Source organism: Dunckerocampus dactyliophorus, chromosome 4 (genome assembly GCF_027744805.1).
Source record: "Dunckerocampus dactyliophorus isolate RoL2022-P2 chromosome 4, RoL_Ddac_1.1, whole genome shotgun sequence".
Classification (NCBI taxonomy): domain Eukaryota; kingdom Metazoa; phylum Chordata; class Actinopteri; order Syngnathiformes; family Syngnathidae; genus Dunckerocampus; species Dunckerocampus dactyliophorus.
The window spans coordinates 26,273,909-26,292,500 of record NC_072822.1 but is presented as its reverse complement, the minus strand read 5'-3'; the positions used below and the strand labels follow the sequence as shown (position 1 = coordinate 26,292,500).

The window sequence follows — 18,592 nt, the reverse complement described above, 5'->3', positions numbered from 1 at the left end:
CCGAATTTGAAATGTTGTAATGTAAAAATGGAGAATGATTGTTGAAATGTGTAAACATGTTTAACTATTTGCACAAAGACTGGAGAACGAAACAACAGCCATGAGGTTGGGGGACGGCCAATCTACCACCTGAGCCATAGACTCACCAGAGCCTAGAATAACCAGAACTGAAAATGTAAAATGATTTTCCACCAGTCATGGGCGCCAAATAAATTGCCCATTCATTTTCAATGGGAAAATTGTCACAGAAAATATGAAATTACAGTAAATGTGGGAATTTTTTTGAAAAGCCCTGATAGGTAGCCAACGTGTCCTCTATGACCTGAACATTTTGATGTTGGCTTGGTTTGAATTCGTTAATAACTTATTTATAACGCGCTTTTCAAAAACACTCAAAAATGTGGGATTCGTTTTTTGAATAATGTAGAATAAAAGCAAAGTTGATCTGCGCACCATTTGAAAATCCTTCAAGATACAACAAACACCATCATTTTTGGTGTATTTTTTTAATTTCATAAATTATGTGAGTGATTCGATGCATGATTCAAATATAGTTTGAGGGCATTTTCTCATAAAACGCTACAATGTGCTCATTAAAACCTTTTGGTTGTTTCTTTTTTTTTCCAGGTCCCAAAATGGAGCATTTGATAGGGCAGTTTGCGTGGGGCAGGGTTAAAGGAGATATACATTTAACATACAGTATGATACAAATAACAGTACTTTACATGACAATATCAAGTCAAATATATACCTTTTAAACGGGGCTAGTCATTCTGCCATCATACACAAGTTTGGTACAATGATTACATACTTTTGCAGTAGTAATACAGTAATACACATTATATATCAAAGGAATGATGTCATACAGCATGGAATCCACATATGGCCTGTGAAGGCATCGACACGTAAGTAACATCCGCTTCACAACGTGGTCTCGCTGCTCATGTCCCGAGGCCGATGGTGGTCCACGTCCGAGTCGTAGTCGGACTCCACCTCGATCTTGACCTGGGGGACGGGGCAGGCCGTCCCGCGCCCCATTGGCATGGCTGGAGACGACGGGCAGGATATCTTCAGGTGGAGGGTGATGCTGAGGAAGGGCAATCTCCAGTTACACATTCAGGCAAAGACGTGAAGTGGGGGGGGGGCTGATGGGGCTCTGGGGGGGAACGAGCTTGGTCATGTAACGTTGTGACGCCAGACGGACGCGGGGAACTGATAGGGAAGGAGGGGTGCCTTGAGAAAAGGTCTAGAACACCTTCTACTGACTTTCTACAAGTTCTTTCTACAGTTTTTGTGCGTTTGTGCGAGTTCATTCATCCACAAAAACATTTGTGATGTCACTGATAACGGACAATGAGGCCTGCCTCTCACATTTAGGCTATGTACATCCGAAAACGGCTATTTTTTGATGAGTTTTGGCCTGTCATCTACAGTACACACGAACAAGGTTTTTGTCCTTTAAAAATGTATCTTTTAAAAAACTATGGCAAGGGTGACGATTTTCCATATATGTTTCATTTTTGCGTCTCACAGCAACTATGGTGCATTCAAAGACGGCTGAGCAAAGAGCGAAATCTCAATGCTTGATGAGAAACAAGAATCAGAGAAGCATAAAAACTTAAATGTAAAAATTGTGGGCTTTTTTTAGCAGTGGTACATGTACAGTATGCTGCACATTTTCCTTGTATTATCGTGCATTTATAAATTATTACCGACTTATCGTGGAAAAGGTGTTTTCTGCGGAAAAAAGACTTTTTGGACCAAAAATTTTGGGATCAAAAATCCACAAAATTCCACTGTAAATGACTTTTACACATTTACAAACAGCGCAGTACGAATATAATTCAAATAAGAGTAGTAAAAAATAAAAGAAAATATAAACATATAAATCACATCTCATTCACCATAAGTTGGTCATAATTTATAAATACAAGTCAAATGTACAGCATACATGTTCCAGTGTTAAAAAAGTCCCACAATTTTTACATGTTTATGTCTTTATGCTTCACTGATAATGCCTTTTCGCCAAGCATTGAGATTTCCCACTTTGTTCGGCGGTCCTTCAACGCAGCAATCTGTAGTTGTGTGCTGTGCGTGTGTTGCTCTCTCAGATTTTCGATTGAGCAAATGTGAACGCCAGCCAGTGAACATGTTTTTATGCAGACAGAGATGTTTTTAAGAAGGAATGGGTGGATCGATCCAAATATCAGCAGTATCGATACCAAGATACGATCAAAAAGCTCCTCGGTGGCAATGCCCCGGAGGTGGATGAGACCCGCCCAGAGTTCCTTAAGGTCCTGGATTCAGTGGGGCTCTTTCTTGACACAACTCTGTAGCATCGCATGGACATCAGGGGAGGTGCCTCTGAATTTGCAGACCAGGGTGGTGGTGTGTTCCAACTATCGTGGGATCACACCCCTCAGACTTCCTGGTAAGGTCTATTCAGGGGTTCTGGAGAGGAGGATCTGCCGGATAGTTGAATCTCAGATTTAGGAGGAGCAGTGGGGATTTCCATCTTGGTCGTGGAACTGTGGACCAAATCTACACTTTCAGCAGGGTCCATGAGGGTGCGTGGGGTCTACCAGTCTACAGGTGTTTTGTGGACTCTGAGAAGGCATTCGACTGTGTCCCTTAAAGAATCCTGTCGGGAGTCCACTGGGAGTATGGGGTCCCGGACCCCCAATTCAGGCGGTTCTCTCCGTATTTGACCGTTGTCAGAGCTTGGTCTGCATTGCTGGCAATAAGTCAGACCCGTTTCCAATGAGGGTTGGACTCCACCAGGGCTGCCCTTTGTCACCCATTCTTACTTTTACGGACAGAGTTTCTAGGTGCAGCCAGGCATAAGGGGATCCGGTTTGTTGGCTTCAGGATCGGGTCTCTGCTTTTTGCAGATGATGTGGCCCTGCTGGCTTCATCAGGCTGTGATCTTCAGTTCTCACTGGATCGGTTTGCAGCTGTGAAGCAGTCAGGATGAGAATCAGCACCTCCAAGTACAGAGTCCATGGTTCTCACCCGGAAAAGGGTGGAGTGCCATCTCCGGGTTGGGAATGAGATCCTGCTCCAAGTAGAGGAGTTTAAATATCTCAGGGTCTTGTTCATGATTGAGGGAAGGATGGAACACGAGATCGACAGGCGGATTGGTGCGATGTCTGCACCGGTGCGGACTCTGCATCGGCCCATTGTGGTGCAGAGGGAGCTGAGCCGAAAGGCAAAGCTCTCAGTTTACTGGTCAATCTACGCTCCTACCCTCACCTATGGTCATGAGCTTTGGGTAGTGACTGAAACGACAACAGTGCGGGTGCAAGCGCCTGGAATCTGTAGAGTGGCTGGGCTCACCCTTCGAGGGTGAGGAGCACTGTCATCCAGGAGAAACTCAGAGTAGAGGCGCTGCCCCTGCGCACTGAGAGGAGCAAGACGAGGTGGCTCGGACATCTGGTCAGAATGCCTCGTGGACTCCTCCCCGGGGAGGTGTTCATAGCCTGTCCAACCAGTAGGAGGACTCGGGGAAGACCCAGGATACTTTGGAGAGACTATGTCTCTCAGCTGGGAGGAGCTGGAACAAGCAGCCAGGGAAAGGGAAGCCAGGACTTCTTGTCTTAGGCTGCTGCCCCGCGACCCGACCTCAGATAAGCGGAAGAAGATGGATGGATCGAAACCAAAAGTGGTATCAGTATCGGGTCTCTACCAGGGTGACAAGATCAATATATTTCACTTCTCTTCTATATTCATTTTCATTGTCACGTCTGGCCCTGTATTTACTTTGTATTGAATCGATACCAAAAGTTTCAATATCACCCACCCCTACTTATTAAAACACTACTTGTGAGGATGGAGATTCTTTTTTTAACAGCAGAGTGGAGAAAAGGTGTGTGTTTGTGTGTTTGATGGGACTGAGAGCTCAAGTTCTTCCACCCCCAAACGTGCTGCTTTGGAACAGAAATGGGCCTTTTCCCCCCCAAACTGTTGCTACAAATGTGGAATGAATGTTTTTTCTTCTTGTTAAGATGAAGAATTGCTATTCACTTGGAACTAAGATCAATTATTTACAAATTCATTGTTTGATTTAATTGATTTGGTCCATATAGTACACACGTCTGCTTTTTAACAATGATTAGGAATCTGCTTTGCTGGCCTTCGACTTTCACAGTGCATGGAAAGCACATGAATGCACATATCAAGTCCATTGTACTTAATGATGTACATGTACATGCATAGTGAAATACACTTTAGTTTGGTTTCCAAACCATGCCTCTTTCAAAGCAATGCAGACATGAGGGGTCATTTGCATCCAAGGAATGAACAGAACACCGGGGCATAAACAGTGCTATGTACAGTATTTGCCGAACAAACGCACCAGAAATAATTCTATCAAGTGTATTTGGAATTTTCTGGGGGCGGGGAGGGAACATTGCAGAGTAAAAAGCTCCAGAAGCATTCGTTATAATTCACATGCAAGTGTCGCTGACCTGTCGGGACATGGATGACAAAAGAAACAACCAAAGTAATCACGACTCTTTTTCCATTCTGATGATTCTACAAATACATTCCTAAAGTTAAATCTCATCTATTCTTATTCTATATGCAGTATATTCATCGCAGTGCATTTGAATTCATTCCACAGTCCCTCCCTGTCATAATAAATTCATACACATCATGGGAACATGACAATGCATACAAAAGGAAGCCCAGTGCACATAACATAACATGACAAAGATCTGCATTGCCTTAAAGTGCATGGAAAGGACACTGGGTAGTTGTAAGTATTATTTACATTTCACCAGGCACCACCAAGCGTTTAATAAAACAGCAATATCATATTGGATGTTACAGAAGTATTAGAATCAACAACAGAAGGCAATACATTGAGAATGTGGCAAAGGTGTACCTGGAAAAACCTGCTATTTAGCCTTGCAGATGATGATTTGCATGTGCATTTTTCCATACCTCAGCTTCATGATTTAACCCAGAAGAACCCAGACCCACAACACTAATTCCTATCAAAGATGTGTAATGTTACATGTACAGTATGTAAGATGTGACTTTTTTTGTGCTGAGCAGAGGCATTTCTCCCGACACAAGAGTCGTATCACCATCGGATTAGTAATCGTGTGACGCGATTGATATTTTCATGTTTATTTCTATGTTTAGACTTAAAAATGTTTTGCACTCGTGATGTCAAAATCGCAGGTAATAAAAATGAATCATTTTATAATTTTGTTGATATTTTCACATGTTGTTTTTATATGTTGTTAAATTGTTCACAAACACATTTGTTCATAAAAATATTTTTATTGTTTTCCTAAAATCATTGTCCTGATTCTAATCATGGTTTTAGGAAAATTAAAGGCCAAATCATTGAAAGGATGTTGAAAAATTTCAAGTCAAAAGTATCGGTATATCTGTATGAATATAAAATATGTATACATAGAAGTATATCTGTATTGGCAAAACTAGCCTTGTTTTTACTTTGTATTGAATTGATACCAACATTTGTAAGCCTTTGGGTCAAATACAGTGCGGTGGTTTAAAAGGTTTAAATAAGTTCATATTTAGGAAATAACTAAGTTAGAAATGTATGGTAAAAAATGGTTAAAAAGCAAAGGTTATCAAAGTGAGACATTTCCTCATAACGCAGGGGTAGGCAACCGTGGCTTTTCGGCCTCCATGCTGTGGCTCCTTTTGGTCATGACAAATTATTTAGCAAAAGAATTTATTTTATATCTTAGTGTTCGAAGTGAAACTTTGACATTGAATTTTTAACAATGTTTATAATTTGTCAATTAAAATATGCATCACATCCATGTCTATGGCTATGTCTATGGTGTCTATGGTGTCTATGGTGTCTATGGCTATGTCTATGGTGTCTATGGTGTCTATGGCTATGTCTATGGCTATGTCTATGGTGTCTATGGTGTCTATGGTGTCTATGGTGTCTATGGCTATGTCTATGGTGTCTATGGTGTCTATGGTGTCTATGGCTATGTCTATGGTGTCTATGGTGTCTATGGTGTCTATGGCTATGTCTATGGTGTCTATGGTGTCTATGGTGTCTATGGTGTCTATGGTGTCTATGGTGTCTATGGTGTCTATGGCTATGTCTATGATGTCTATGGTGTCTATGGTGTCTATGGTGTCTATGGCTATGTCTATGGTGTCTATGGTGTCTATGGTGTCTATGGCTATGTCTATGGTGTCTATGGTGTCTATGGTGTCTATGGCTATGTCTATGGTGTCTATGGTGTCTATGGTGTCTATGGTGTCTATGGTGTCTATGGTGTCTATGGTGTCTATGGCTATGTCTATGATGTCTATGGTGTCTATGGTGTCTATGGTGTCTATGGCTATGTCTATGATGTCTATGGTGTCTATGGTGTCTATGGTGTCTATGGCTATGTCTATGGTGTCTATGGTGTCTATGGTGTCTATGGCTATGTCTATGATGTCTATGGTGTCTATGGTGTCTATGGTGTCTATGGCTATGTCTATGGTGTCTATGGTGTCTGTGGACTTGCCTTTATCGGCAGGCGGCTTCTTGAGCATGCATTTCCCGTGGTAAGCTAACCATGAATACATCAAAAAATAAGTAATTCATCAATATAGGTCACAAATGAGAGCCTACAGTGTGAAGAGCAAAGTCATATGTTACCACCCCGACATAGGGAAGATCAGCATCGAGCGTCAGAAAAAAACATTTCATTCAGACCTGTGAAGAAATGTTCCTCAATTTATGTTTACTTTGTAAAAACTGCCACGCTCCGACTACATGTTTTTTTCAAATATGATTTTTAATTGAAGTGGACAACGTTTTATTTACATTTTACAGGAAGTAAAATTAATAGCAATTTTAATTAATAAGGGAAGGACACTTCTGCTTGTTGTATTCTGTTGTATAAATAAAAAAAAAAACACAAAACTTGTGTCATGTTTGCAGCTCCAGACTATACTCTTTAGTATTAGGTGGAAAAAATGGCTCCTTTGATAGGAAAGGTTGCCGACCCCTGCCATAAAGGTTAGTTAGTCACAGTAGAGTGAGTGCTGCTATTGCATTAGACAATCTTTGACATTTTTCTCTCGCTCTCTCTGTGTGAAGGAAGCTAACGGCAGAAACAAGTTCACACAAAGCTCGTTAACACGCTGTGTTTGCTCTAAAACGCTTGAGCCTTGGGAAACGTTCGTCTTTGTGAGTGTCAGTGTGTAAAAATGACTTAAATGGAGGTCACAAATGTTCCTGAAAAGTCACTTTGATTAAGTTAGTAAACTTGATGGTGTGCTGTCAGCAGTTACTCACGTTTGATATGTGCTTTGGTGAGCTACTTGTGTTTAGCTTATCAAATGTACATTTCTAGATAGCAATTGTCACGCACGCACGCACACATGTGCATGTGAAATAAAGCTTTACTAAAGCAAGAAAAGGAATCCTTGTGTATGGGGTTTTCTTTAGTGGCTCGCTGGCTGTCTAGCTGATACAATCACGTGTTGTGAGGACAGCACAACCCTATTAGAGCATTCGAATTGTTAAACGGGTTTAAAATGAGCTTTACTGGCAAAAAAGTAGCTTTCGGCTGTGTGTTTACCCAACACACTTTGGCGGCGGCAAATCCTGAGATAGGCACACTCCAAAATGTCTCCTCTATGTCACTCGGGGACTTAAAGAGCTCAAGTCAAGCACAGAGCTGTAGCGGACACACCGAAGGACATTTAAAGTGTCACCATGGGTTCTTGTGGGTTAAAGTCACACATGTGCAAGGTGAGGTTTTTTTTTTTTTACTTGTGAAACCATTTTTCTCCCCTAAAGAGATTAAGTTGACAACACAAGTTGTCATGTGATTAGTTCAGACAGAGAGACCATATTCATGGATTTTGTTTTTCATGATTATGAGCCACTGTATACTACATTTTTTCAATGTCGCTGCCTCTGAAGTCCGATGCACCTGAACTCAACTCATTCAGACTTGGCCCGACATTCGTAGTTTGTCTGTTACGACCCTTTTTCCCAAAAGAAGCCTCAACACGGTGTGAGGTGAACAAGAATGTGAGGAGAAAAGAGGAAGAATGCGGGGAATTCTGCGATGTAAGCGCACTCACATTCAAAGCAGTACAGTGGAACCTTTTTATGTCGATGCACCTCGAACTGGCTGACTCACATCGACATAAACAGTCGACAACATAACCGAAACCAAAACTAGCCGTTGCTTGCACATTTACTTGTGACTTTGACTTTGTTTTTAATTCTGTTGGGTCAAGTTTGCTTGTTTTTATAAACACTGTCTTAACATAGGATCTGTCCCAGCTGCCTTCAAACATGCTGTGGTTAGACCCCTCCTAAAAAAACCTCATCTCGACCTCTCTGTGCTGTCCAATTTTAGGCCTGTCTCACACTTGCCCTTTCTTTCAAAGGTTTTAGAAAAAGTTGTTTTTACTCAGTTACAAACTTTCCTAGAGATGAACTCTGTTCTTGATAAATTCCAGTCTGGTTTTAGATCCCGACATAGCACTGAGTCGGCGCTGTTAAAGGTGCACAATGACATTGCCCTGTCCGTTGATGCTGGGAATCCTGCTGTGTTGGTGCTGCTGGACCTCACAGCGGCCTTTGATACAGTTGACCATGCAGTCCTTGTATCCCGCCTAGAGCGCTGTGTCGGTATCCAAGGCATTGCTCTCCAGTGGTTTAGGTCATACCTGGCTAATAGGAGCTTCTCCGTTATGATCGGTGACCTCTGCTCCTCCCATGCATCCCTCTCGTGCGGGGTGCCACAGGGATCCATCCTTGGCCCTGTTCTGTTTTCTCTGTATTTATTACCCCTGGGTTCAATTTTGGAAAGACATAATTTGTCTTTTCATCTCTATGCTGACGACCTGCAGATATATCTGCCTATTAGACCCACTGACAATACTGCTCCCTCTAGGCTGCTCGATTGTATTACTGACGTAAAGCAGTGGCTGGATCAGAACTTTCTACATTTAAATGACAGCAAAACAGAGTGTATTTTATTTGGTATGTCACCAACATTGCACACTGTTGCAGCGAATTTCGTCTCTCTGGCCCCCTTTTTTAAACCTGATGTCAAAAATCTTGGGGTCATATTCGATAGTGGACTTAAATTTGACAAACAGATTAGCTCTGTCATTAGGACGAGATTCTTTCAGCTCCGTCTTCTGGCTAAAGTGAAGCCTTTTTTAGGTCAGCAGGATCTTGAGAAAGCGATCCATGCTTTCATCAGCACAAGACTGGACTACTGCAACGCACTTTACGTTGGCCTGAGCCAGACCTCAATTTCACGTCTGCAGTTGGTCCAGAATGCTGCTGCCCGGTTTTTAACAAACACGCCCAGACGTGAGCACATCACCCCGGTGCTGTCATCACTCCACTGGCTTCCAGTTCGTTTTAGAATTGATTTTAAAATTTTAGTATTTGTTTTTAATGCCATTAACGGCCTTGCTCCGTCGTACTTGTCGGAGCTTTTAACTATCCGCAATCATGGCAGGGCCCTCCGTTCCTCGGGACAGCTTCTGTTAGAAGTCCCACGGGCAAAATACAAACAGTGGGGCGAACGCTGTTTCTCCGTCGCTGCTCCCAGACTGTGGAACAAACTGCCCACTGACATTCGCACCACTACTGAAGTCGGCCTTTTTAAATCGAAATTGAAAACTCTTTTTTTTAGACAGGCGTTCAACACCGACTAGGGCGGTCTTGTATTTTATGCATTTTTAGTTCTTGTTGACTCCCATTTTATGTACTTTTAAAGGCTTTTAGCACTCTGCAGCACTGAAGCATTTTCTTATAGAGTTTTTATTCTGTGTTTACTTTGTGTTTATGTTTTATGCTGTGTTCTTATGTTTTGTCTTATTGTGAAGCACTTTGGGAGCCCGTGGGCTATTGTAAAGCCCTATATAAATAAACTTTGATTGATTGATTGATTGACCAGAGACACAAGACGTGTTTTCGACACTCAAATCAAGCCTGTGTGTGTCAAGGCACTGCCGTCAATCACATCAATTTGATTTTGTTTTAGGTTGACATTTATGCACAAACCAACAGGATATCTCAACCCAAATGCCAGGGTTGTTAACGATAAACCGATGGATACCCGGTTTGACGAAGGAACGGTTCCGATCAGCTGGTGGAAGACTCCGGTATCGATAAGAATCAGCCATAAATCTTTAGATTAATTGATGGTGGAGACATGCACCGGGTATCGCGAGAGAAACAATGTAATCCATAGCTTGCCATGGCTAAACACGAGAATGCGTGTAAATAGTTGCAAGCGCGCTAGCCGACTGCTAACCAGCGCGCCTGGAACTATTTTCGAGTCACTCACTGCCTAGCTAATCGCCGCAAAAGATGACATTTTGAGTATGGGATTGTCTACTTTTCCAAACTAACAGTGTATTATAATTGGACTGAAGGCTAAGACTGCTGTTTTTTCATTGTTATATTTTACATTAATAGACTGATGTTCATTGTCACTGCACACAGCATACAACGAAACCTAGTTTGGTGGCTCCACTTCCATTTCTAGCAACATTAAGACATGTTCAAGCTTAAATGTTTCAAATGTAACAGTATGAAAATATAGATATAAAATATCAAATGTAAAGATGTTCATTCAGCAAGTCTATTTTTGTTTTTTGTCTAAACAATATAAACATTTGACATGTTATTCTATTGGCTTTCTTTTTGCCAGTGCCTTACAGCACGCTTGGGGATATGATGTGCTTTTTTACACGTTAGAAAATAGTGTAAGAATGCTACTTTCATATAATTGGCATCTTTATTTTATAATGTAAGATTAATGTCTACATCAACAAACATTAACCGGAGAATCAAATCGCATCGAATCAAATCGTAATGTTTGCACACAGCATCAAATCGTATTGAATCATTCTGTTTTCAATCATATCGTAACTTGTGTGTCTAGATTTGAATCGAGTCGTCAATCACAAGGAGATTTACATCCCTACCAAATGCCTACCTCGCTCCCGGTGCAATACAAGTAAAAATACAATACAAGTAACACATGTGGAACACACAATGTAACTGCACCACACAGACTATGCGAGTATCGAAATAAACGCTTACGCACTAATACACAGTGGAACCTTGGTTAGCGTCATTCCAGACCATTCCAGAAGGTTTGACTCCAACCGCTAACCGAATCAATTTTTCACATAAGAAAAAAAATATTTAATTACAAAAAATAAATAATGTAAATCCAATGAATCCATCCCAGAAAGCCAAGACTGTTAACACAAAGCTTGTTTTTCTATTTTTACAATGATATAAATGATGACTGAAGTGGATAAATGAACATTTAAGGTTATTTTTACCTTCATTGAAGACGTGATTGTCGACAGACACCAGCTTCATGTTTTGCTATTTATTTCTTGAATTCAATAGTGTTTCTCACCTCAAGTCTCTGCTTTTCTTTTAATCATGGATGCAAAATGCATGCATTTTGATAAAAAAAGGTGAGAAACACTATTGAATTCAAGAAATAACGCTTGGCAAAACAGGACAGTGGTGTTCGTGTTGATCTCGTTGCCTCGTTGTGTCTTTGGCAGCAATCCCGTCTTAAATGAAGGTAAAGTAACCTTAAATGTTCATTTATCCCTCTCATTCCTCATTTACATGCATTTACAATAGTTTTATGCATGTGAAATAGGAGTGTCACAAGATCTCGCGAGATTAAAACCTGTCAAGCTTTCTTGTTCAGAAAAAAAAATGTCTCGTGGGCACTAAGCCTGGGACAATACAAAATAAATGAATGAATCACACAATAAATGAAAATGAACTTGATCATTTTGCCGGGCTAAATATATTGCCACGTGCATGCGTGTCTGTTTCCCTCGTTTCTCGCCTCAAACAGGCAGGAAGAGAGGTCACTCTGTGCATTGGTTTCAGCACCTTGGCACGGAGGGAGCCCTTTTGTCAGTCATACAGTCTCTTTGTGTTGGTGGGTGGAGGCGGGGCCGGTAGCATACACACACAGAGTGCAGAAGAGTGTAATGTAGTAGAAGTTAAATTACTAGATTGCAATATATCGTCATATATATGTCATATACTGTATATATAAGTAATGTTAAAATATCGTCTTGTTCCCATAGACCCAAACTCGTGTATCGTCTTGTGACACCCCTAATGTAAAACTATAATTGTAAAATTATAAAACATGTTTGAGACTAGAGAAGAACTACAAAGTCAACCTCTGATGACATCATAGATGGGTGACGGAGCTACCTTCCGCTTCCTATTTCCATGTATTAGCAAGCTGCTAACGAGGACAGGCGCTAACCCGAGAATGTACACAAACCAAGGCAAAATTATGCCGTAAATTTTCAACGTTAACTGAAAAACATGCTAACTGGGGTGTACGCTCACCGAGGCTGCACTGCACATGCAAAACCATACGAACGTGTATAAGCCACAGGGCATGCTGGGTAACTTCCTGTTGGGGAATGCTGAATCCCAACAATGCCGGAATCAGCTGTGCAACAACACACGTCGACATGAATGTACCAATTTTTGCATTTTGTATGTTGACATAAGTGGTTGCTCATGTATGTTGATGTCAACTTATGCGGGCCCTTTTTAGTGATAACAAGAACACGGTGGAGCAAGGACTTGATGAGTTCTGCATTGACAGGTTGTCGACTTAAGCGGGTTCCACTGTAACAATGCAACAATGTTCTCTATAAACATTGCCCGTGTGTTTTTTTTTATGTGGCAATTTGACTCTGAAACTGATTTCTATGATATCCTATGAACAAAAAAATAGAGAACAGCTTCCCTTTACTTCAAATGCTATTCCCATTACTTGAGCTGCACTCATAATAACACTAAAAACCCCACCAGACAAAATAAGACATCTATTGAGTCGCTTGTGTGTAGTATGTGTGTTGGTTAGAGAGCATGCTGTGTGGCAGAGGGCTGGCAGTATGCCCCCCACTCAGACTGTTCAACTTCAGGGTAGACCAGATCTTTGTAGGGGATGTGCAGTTTGAGAACACAGTACCTGCGATCCAAGTCTGAGTCTGAACTTGGTGAATGGTTGCAGTAAGGGTTGTACTTATCCTGCAACACACACAAATAGATGCACACCAAGTCATTAGAAAAAGGCAGTTATGGGCTGCAGGGGGCAGCAGAAGTCCGTCTTACACACCTCCTCCTCACTGGCGTCCAGTTTGGGCCTTTTCTTGTCTTTCCCCTTCTTCTTGTCATCGTCTTTCTTTTTCTTCTCTTTCTCGGGCAGTAGGTCGTCCAGCCAAGCCAGGTCATGCTGGGAGAAGACCATGTCCAGCATTTTGCGGACAACCATCAGACCCAGGATCTGAAGTTTAAGACAAAATGACAAAAAACATGTCACACAGAAAACATATCCATGTACAGTAATCCCTCGTTTATCACTGGTTAACTGGTTCCAGACGCGACTGTGATAAGTGAATTTCCGCCAAGTAGGATTCCCTATTTATAAGTGGAATTTTTGTAGTAAATCTGTTTACGACCTTCTAAATACAGTTTTTAACATTATAGAAACGTCCAGACATGAAATAACACCCCAATAGTCACCTTCACACTCGTGTTACCCAATATAGTAGACATAATATGAGAAAATAAGCCATTTAAGTCATAAATAAGACTCGTACTCATGTGTGCTGCTGTAATGTGTTGAGTTTCAGCTTGGCTTTGACTACAGCCGCAACAGTAGTCCGTGTTCAGGATTATTGTGCCTGTTGTGAGATCATTCAAACCTGCAATAAAAGCCTGTTGTCCCGGCGATCAAGTCTGGTGCTTGTGTGTCACACCCAAAATTACAGTAACATTACTGAAATCTACTGGCCGCTGTAGAATACTACATATCATCAAGTCTTTGAATGCCTCTTCTTATATTATTGGTATTTTACTTCATTTAGCCATTTGCGTAAATATGCATATTTTTTTTTACTAATAATGCAACCACGAGACAGCATGATTTATTGATTTATATACTTTTCAAAAAACGGAATAGAGTGAACCAATTTGAAGCATGAAGTAGTGAGGGATTACTGTACTACAATTTGTAGGAATAATACATCTAGTATAATATTGTATTACAGTACATACCATAACCGGAAAGACGATTGCTAAAAATGTAGATTTGAGTATCCAGAGTACAGTCAGGCATATGATCTGGATCAGGGTGAACAGGTGTACCCTCCTCAGGGGAACATGGCGCAGGTAGGAGAGGTCGGGCTGGTGCTTGGACGGCATCATGTACAGTTTAATCCTGTCCCAGAACTACAGAGGGTGAGTAAAACCAAGTCAGGTCAGTTTCAAACACCTAGTCCAATACTAACCGAAGTTATCCCGGAACACAAAAGGAAGAGACACACATAAAGACTAATGTAGTCAGCAGCAGCAGCAACACTACGATACAAAAGACGATTTTTGAAGATCTGGAATTTCCCCTTGTGCGACTAATAAAGGCATATCTCTCTTATATTATCTTATGATCTGGAATTGGGACCTTTTCACCACAGTGAGACATAAACATTAAATTTAACAATACATGTTTAATTAATCATCATCTAAACAGCAAAATAATGCATGCCAATTCCAAAAATATCATATTTATACTGAATAATTTCAATTTTCTACTCTGTATTTATTTACTTAAATCTCGTATTTAATTAACTTGATCTTATATCTATTTATATTTATTTTTGTACCTTGTATCTTTTTTTCCTCTCTCTTTTTGTTCATCACTGCTGAAGTCACAGTGTGGCCAAGAGGCCGCGAAATAATTTTTTTGTAGAAATACAATTACCCCCCCCCCAAAAAAAAATAAATGCAAAAATGGGAAAAATAGAACAAAAATGTAAAGACAAAAGGGTGAAATGTTGAGACTAGTAATAACTCAAAATTGTGTCTTTAAATATATGCAATGGTTGTCATCATACACGTGATTCAGCATTCACGGCACCGTAAAAAAATTTTTTTTCCCCTCTGAAAATAGTATGAACATAAATGGTGAAAATACTTTATATATGTAATATATTGGGAGGTTATTTTATTAGTGACTCTTGTTAAAATCCGTATTAAGCATGGGGATGTTTCTATCGTCTTATCGTCTGACATCCACCAAGACTGAGTTACGTAAAAACTTAAACGTAAACGTCATATCCGGTTACGTCTAACATACTGTACATAAATAAAACACATAAAATGCAGTTATATTTCAATGTAAACAACCATAAGTAGAGTGCGATGATGCGGGGACGGGGAAATACCATCCATCCAAACATATCTTCCTAGCAAATGCTTTTGTACGTATTTTTTTAGTGGCGAAAAAAAAACGTTAAATAATTGATGGAATCAAAAAAAGAGGGCTTATAAACTGTGCACTTGCACCATGGATATGATATCAGAAAAATAAGATTGATTATGTTGTTATTTCTTAAATTTCTGTCTATCTTTATAACGTTTTTGGGTGTAGAGGGGGTGTCACCGCGCAATACGTACCCGGAACGCAATCGGTTCAAGTGGGTTCCACGCATGTGCAAAACGCGTGTACATGCGGTCAGCCTATTTTTCAGCAGTCACATGTTAGGCATGTGTGATCTACGCCATCCGTCAATCTATTTTACGGCAGCAAGAACGTGACATCGCAGAAGCGCTGTCGTAAAAATTAGCTGAAGGAGGAAGTGACGTAGTCGCTACGCATACGCAGGACCAATTGCGTTACGGGTACGTATTGCGCAGTGACAGGCGGGACGTATATTGCTTGTTGCCGTAAAGTAGATTGACGGATGGCGTAGATTACACATGCCTAACATGTGACTGCCGAAAAATAGGCTGACCGAATGTACTGTAGACGCGTTTTGCACATGCATAGAATGTATTGCGCAGTGACAGGCATCACTCGTGCAAATGCTGCGTAACACTTCTTGTATTCGGTAAGTCCGGCCATCAAAATAAAAGCATGCCCCCGTACCACATGCACAGTAAAGCCACCCATTTAGTCCAAACTATTCACTCATCCAGACAGTTTTCACTCGAAAAATGTAAATGTAAAATGAACGTAAACACATGGGTTATTATAAGTGTGAACAAACATAACAAATAAACAAATTGCTGAGATATGGAGACAAAAATAACTTGACCTTCTTGGGACAGCAGGGGTGCCCTAATTGGATCTTAAATGGTGGTTCTAGTGCTCCTGGGGGTATCTGAAGGCACTGCAGGGGGTGCTTGACATTTAATATACATATATACAGTGTATTTCATCCCCTGCTGATTTTGTACATTTCCCCCCTTGTGAACTGTACAGAACATTTATGGTATGTTTATTGTAACTTAAGGAGAAAAAATGTTAAAATCTGAAAGCAGTAATTCATACAATTTAATATTAATACACTAGGTCCCCAACTTACGAACACAATTGGTTCCAGACGACCGTTCGCAAGTCGATTTGTTTAATAATGTTTATAAATTCCTTTTTTATTTGCATTTAAAGACACATATTTATTATAATCTGAAAATAGGGCACTTTAAATTGAGGATTATTTTATGTTCATTATTTATTTTAGTTATTTTACATGTATGCTCCATGTTGTATTTCTAAACGATTCAAACAAACCACTGCGCACTGTTTGGACAGTAATAAATCAGATAGTGATGCTACAGTGCTGTGGGTGGGGGTACTTGGTTGAAAACAATATTTCAAAGGAGGACCAGTACTGAAAAAAATGTTGAGAACCACTAATATGATAGTAGGGGAAAACACTGGACTGTACAATCACGTATTGTTACAAAAGCATGAAAATAGTAATGTGGTTGGTAAGTGCATGCGATATCGTTTATCCATTCTGCAGAATCCAGAATTCAAATAAACAAGCTGTCAGTTATCTGCCAGCCTCTCTGCTCTCTGCTTTGTTTGGCAGCTTTAAATTATTTCTCTCCCCATCACTCACCAAAGTTAATAAGACTGAATGGCAGCCAATTTATTCCGACACGTTTCTCAAAGCGTACCTGGATTCCGCCGAGGGAAGCCACCCCCATGTACAGGAAGACGCCATATAGTACAGGCATGGGGATGTACTACAAACAAGAGAAAGTACAGAAATCGTGTGACAGACTGTGAGAATGCCGTACAGGGTCATGGGAAGATAAACACGATAGCACACAGTTCTGTGCAAAACTCCACCATTTTATTGCTTTATTGTTTGTTTGTCATCTTGACGTTATCGAACAGTAAATTACAATTTCGATCTAAAGCTTTTGCACAGAACTTATTGTCCCCTTATTGTACTCAGTTTATGTACAATAGATTTATGGATGAATACAAGTGATGTTTGAACAGCACATGTGGCTCATTCCCAGTATTCTTCGTACCTTCAGCACTGGAGCAAGGAAGATGGAAACCCCAGTGAGAGCAAACACCAGGATGCCTGTCACTCGCTGTTCTCTGTAAATCCAACATTAATGGCGCACATACATTAGACAAATCAGCGCAGAGACTTTTCTCATCTTCTTAGCAAAGCATTTCACACCGGCTGTAATAACAAAAGGGACACCTAACAGGTTTACAGTATGTCCTGAAGCTGACCAGTCATTGACTGCAAAGGGTTTACAAGCAGGTAAAAGTCAAGGTTATTTCAACAAATATATCAGTTGTTCAAATACTATACTACAGTGGAACCCGTTTAAATAACATTGTTTGGATTGGCTGACTCAAGTCGACATAAGCGGTTGTCGTTATAACCGAAAATAGCCACTGCTTGCACTATTACTTGTGATTTTTGCCAGACACATGACAAGAATGGATGATGATCAAGGATTTTTCAACCCTGACGTTGTTTTTCTCCATTTTCTCCAAATTTCTGTTCTCCCTCCCACTCTTCTTCATTTGCTCATGCGTACTCGTCTCTGTGAACTCGTTCACTTACTGTAAATCACGGTGTATAAACCGCACTTTTTTTCCACCGGTAAGAAGCAAAAAATAGGGGTGTGGTTTGTGACCAGACTCGGTATGGGGAGAAATTGACCAGAAGCCCATTTTAGAATAGCCGTCTGTGGGTCAGACAGTTGCTTTGACTTTAGCGCCCTCTGCTGTACAGTTGCTGAAAATGCTTGTGTATGCAATTTCTTTCTAACTTATCTGACGGCTGATGTCTTTATTTTCACGCAGTGAAACGATCTCTATATTCACTGAAGCTAACCTAAGCTTCCATTAAAACATTGCAGATGATGTAAAACACAATACAACGTTGGAGTTTATTCAAATTCACACTGAAGCAATGCAGCGTTATGTGTTATGTGCAATACATGGATAACTGATCCGCATGTGCATGCGCAGAACGCCGCTCTATCACCGCTCGCGTCACCGCTAAACCAACGTTCGCTATCGTTAAATGAAGGCTAAAGCAACGCCGGCTTCAGCGGTGCACCACTAGGACAACGCCCGTGTTTTCTATTTTTTTTTCCCATTTTGTGCGTGGTGACGAGCGTTGTCGAAATTCAGCCCACTCTTCCTACCGTTCAAGGGACGCTACAGCAAAGTTCGGGCGGTGTGACCGGGCCTGTACCCTCTCAAAATGCTAGGACGATCTTTCA

At 40.8% G+C, this 18,592-nt stretch overlaps 1 protein-coding gene across 2 annotated transcripts in view; it reads right to left on the bottom strand.

Annotated features, from left to right (window-relative positions):
• Nucleotides 1-510: 510 nt before the first annotated feature.
• Nucleotides 511-18,592, bottom strand: part of slc4a5a (solute carrier family 4 member 5a) — a 73,310-nt gene continuing 55,228 nt past the window's right edge. For both annotated transcript variants that reach the window (XM_054773504.1, XM_054773505.1), the window contains 6 exons: nt 17,372-17,444; nt 17,009-17,077; nt 14,102-14,275; nt 13,161-13,328; nt 13,014-13,072; nt 511-1,087 (listed from right to left, as the gene is read on the bottom strand). In XM_054773504.1, coding sequence (XP_054629479.1) covers nt 922-1,087; nt 13,014-13,072; nt 13,161-13,328; nt 14,102-14,275; nt 17,009-17,077; nt 17,372-17,444 — 709 coding nt within the window. In that variant the 3' untranslated portion in view covers nt 511-921. The remainder of the gene's footprint in view (nt 1,088-13,013; nt 13,073-13,160; nt 13,329-14,101; nt 14,276-17,008; nt 17,078-17,371; nt 17,445-18,592) is intronic.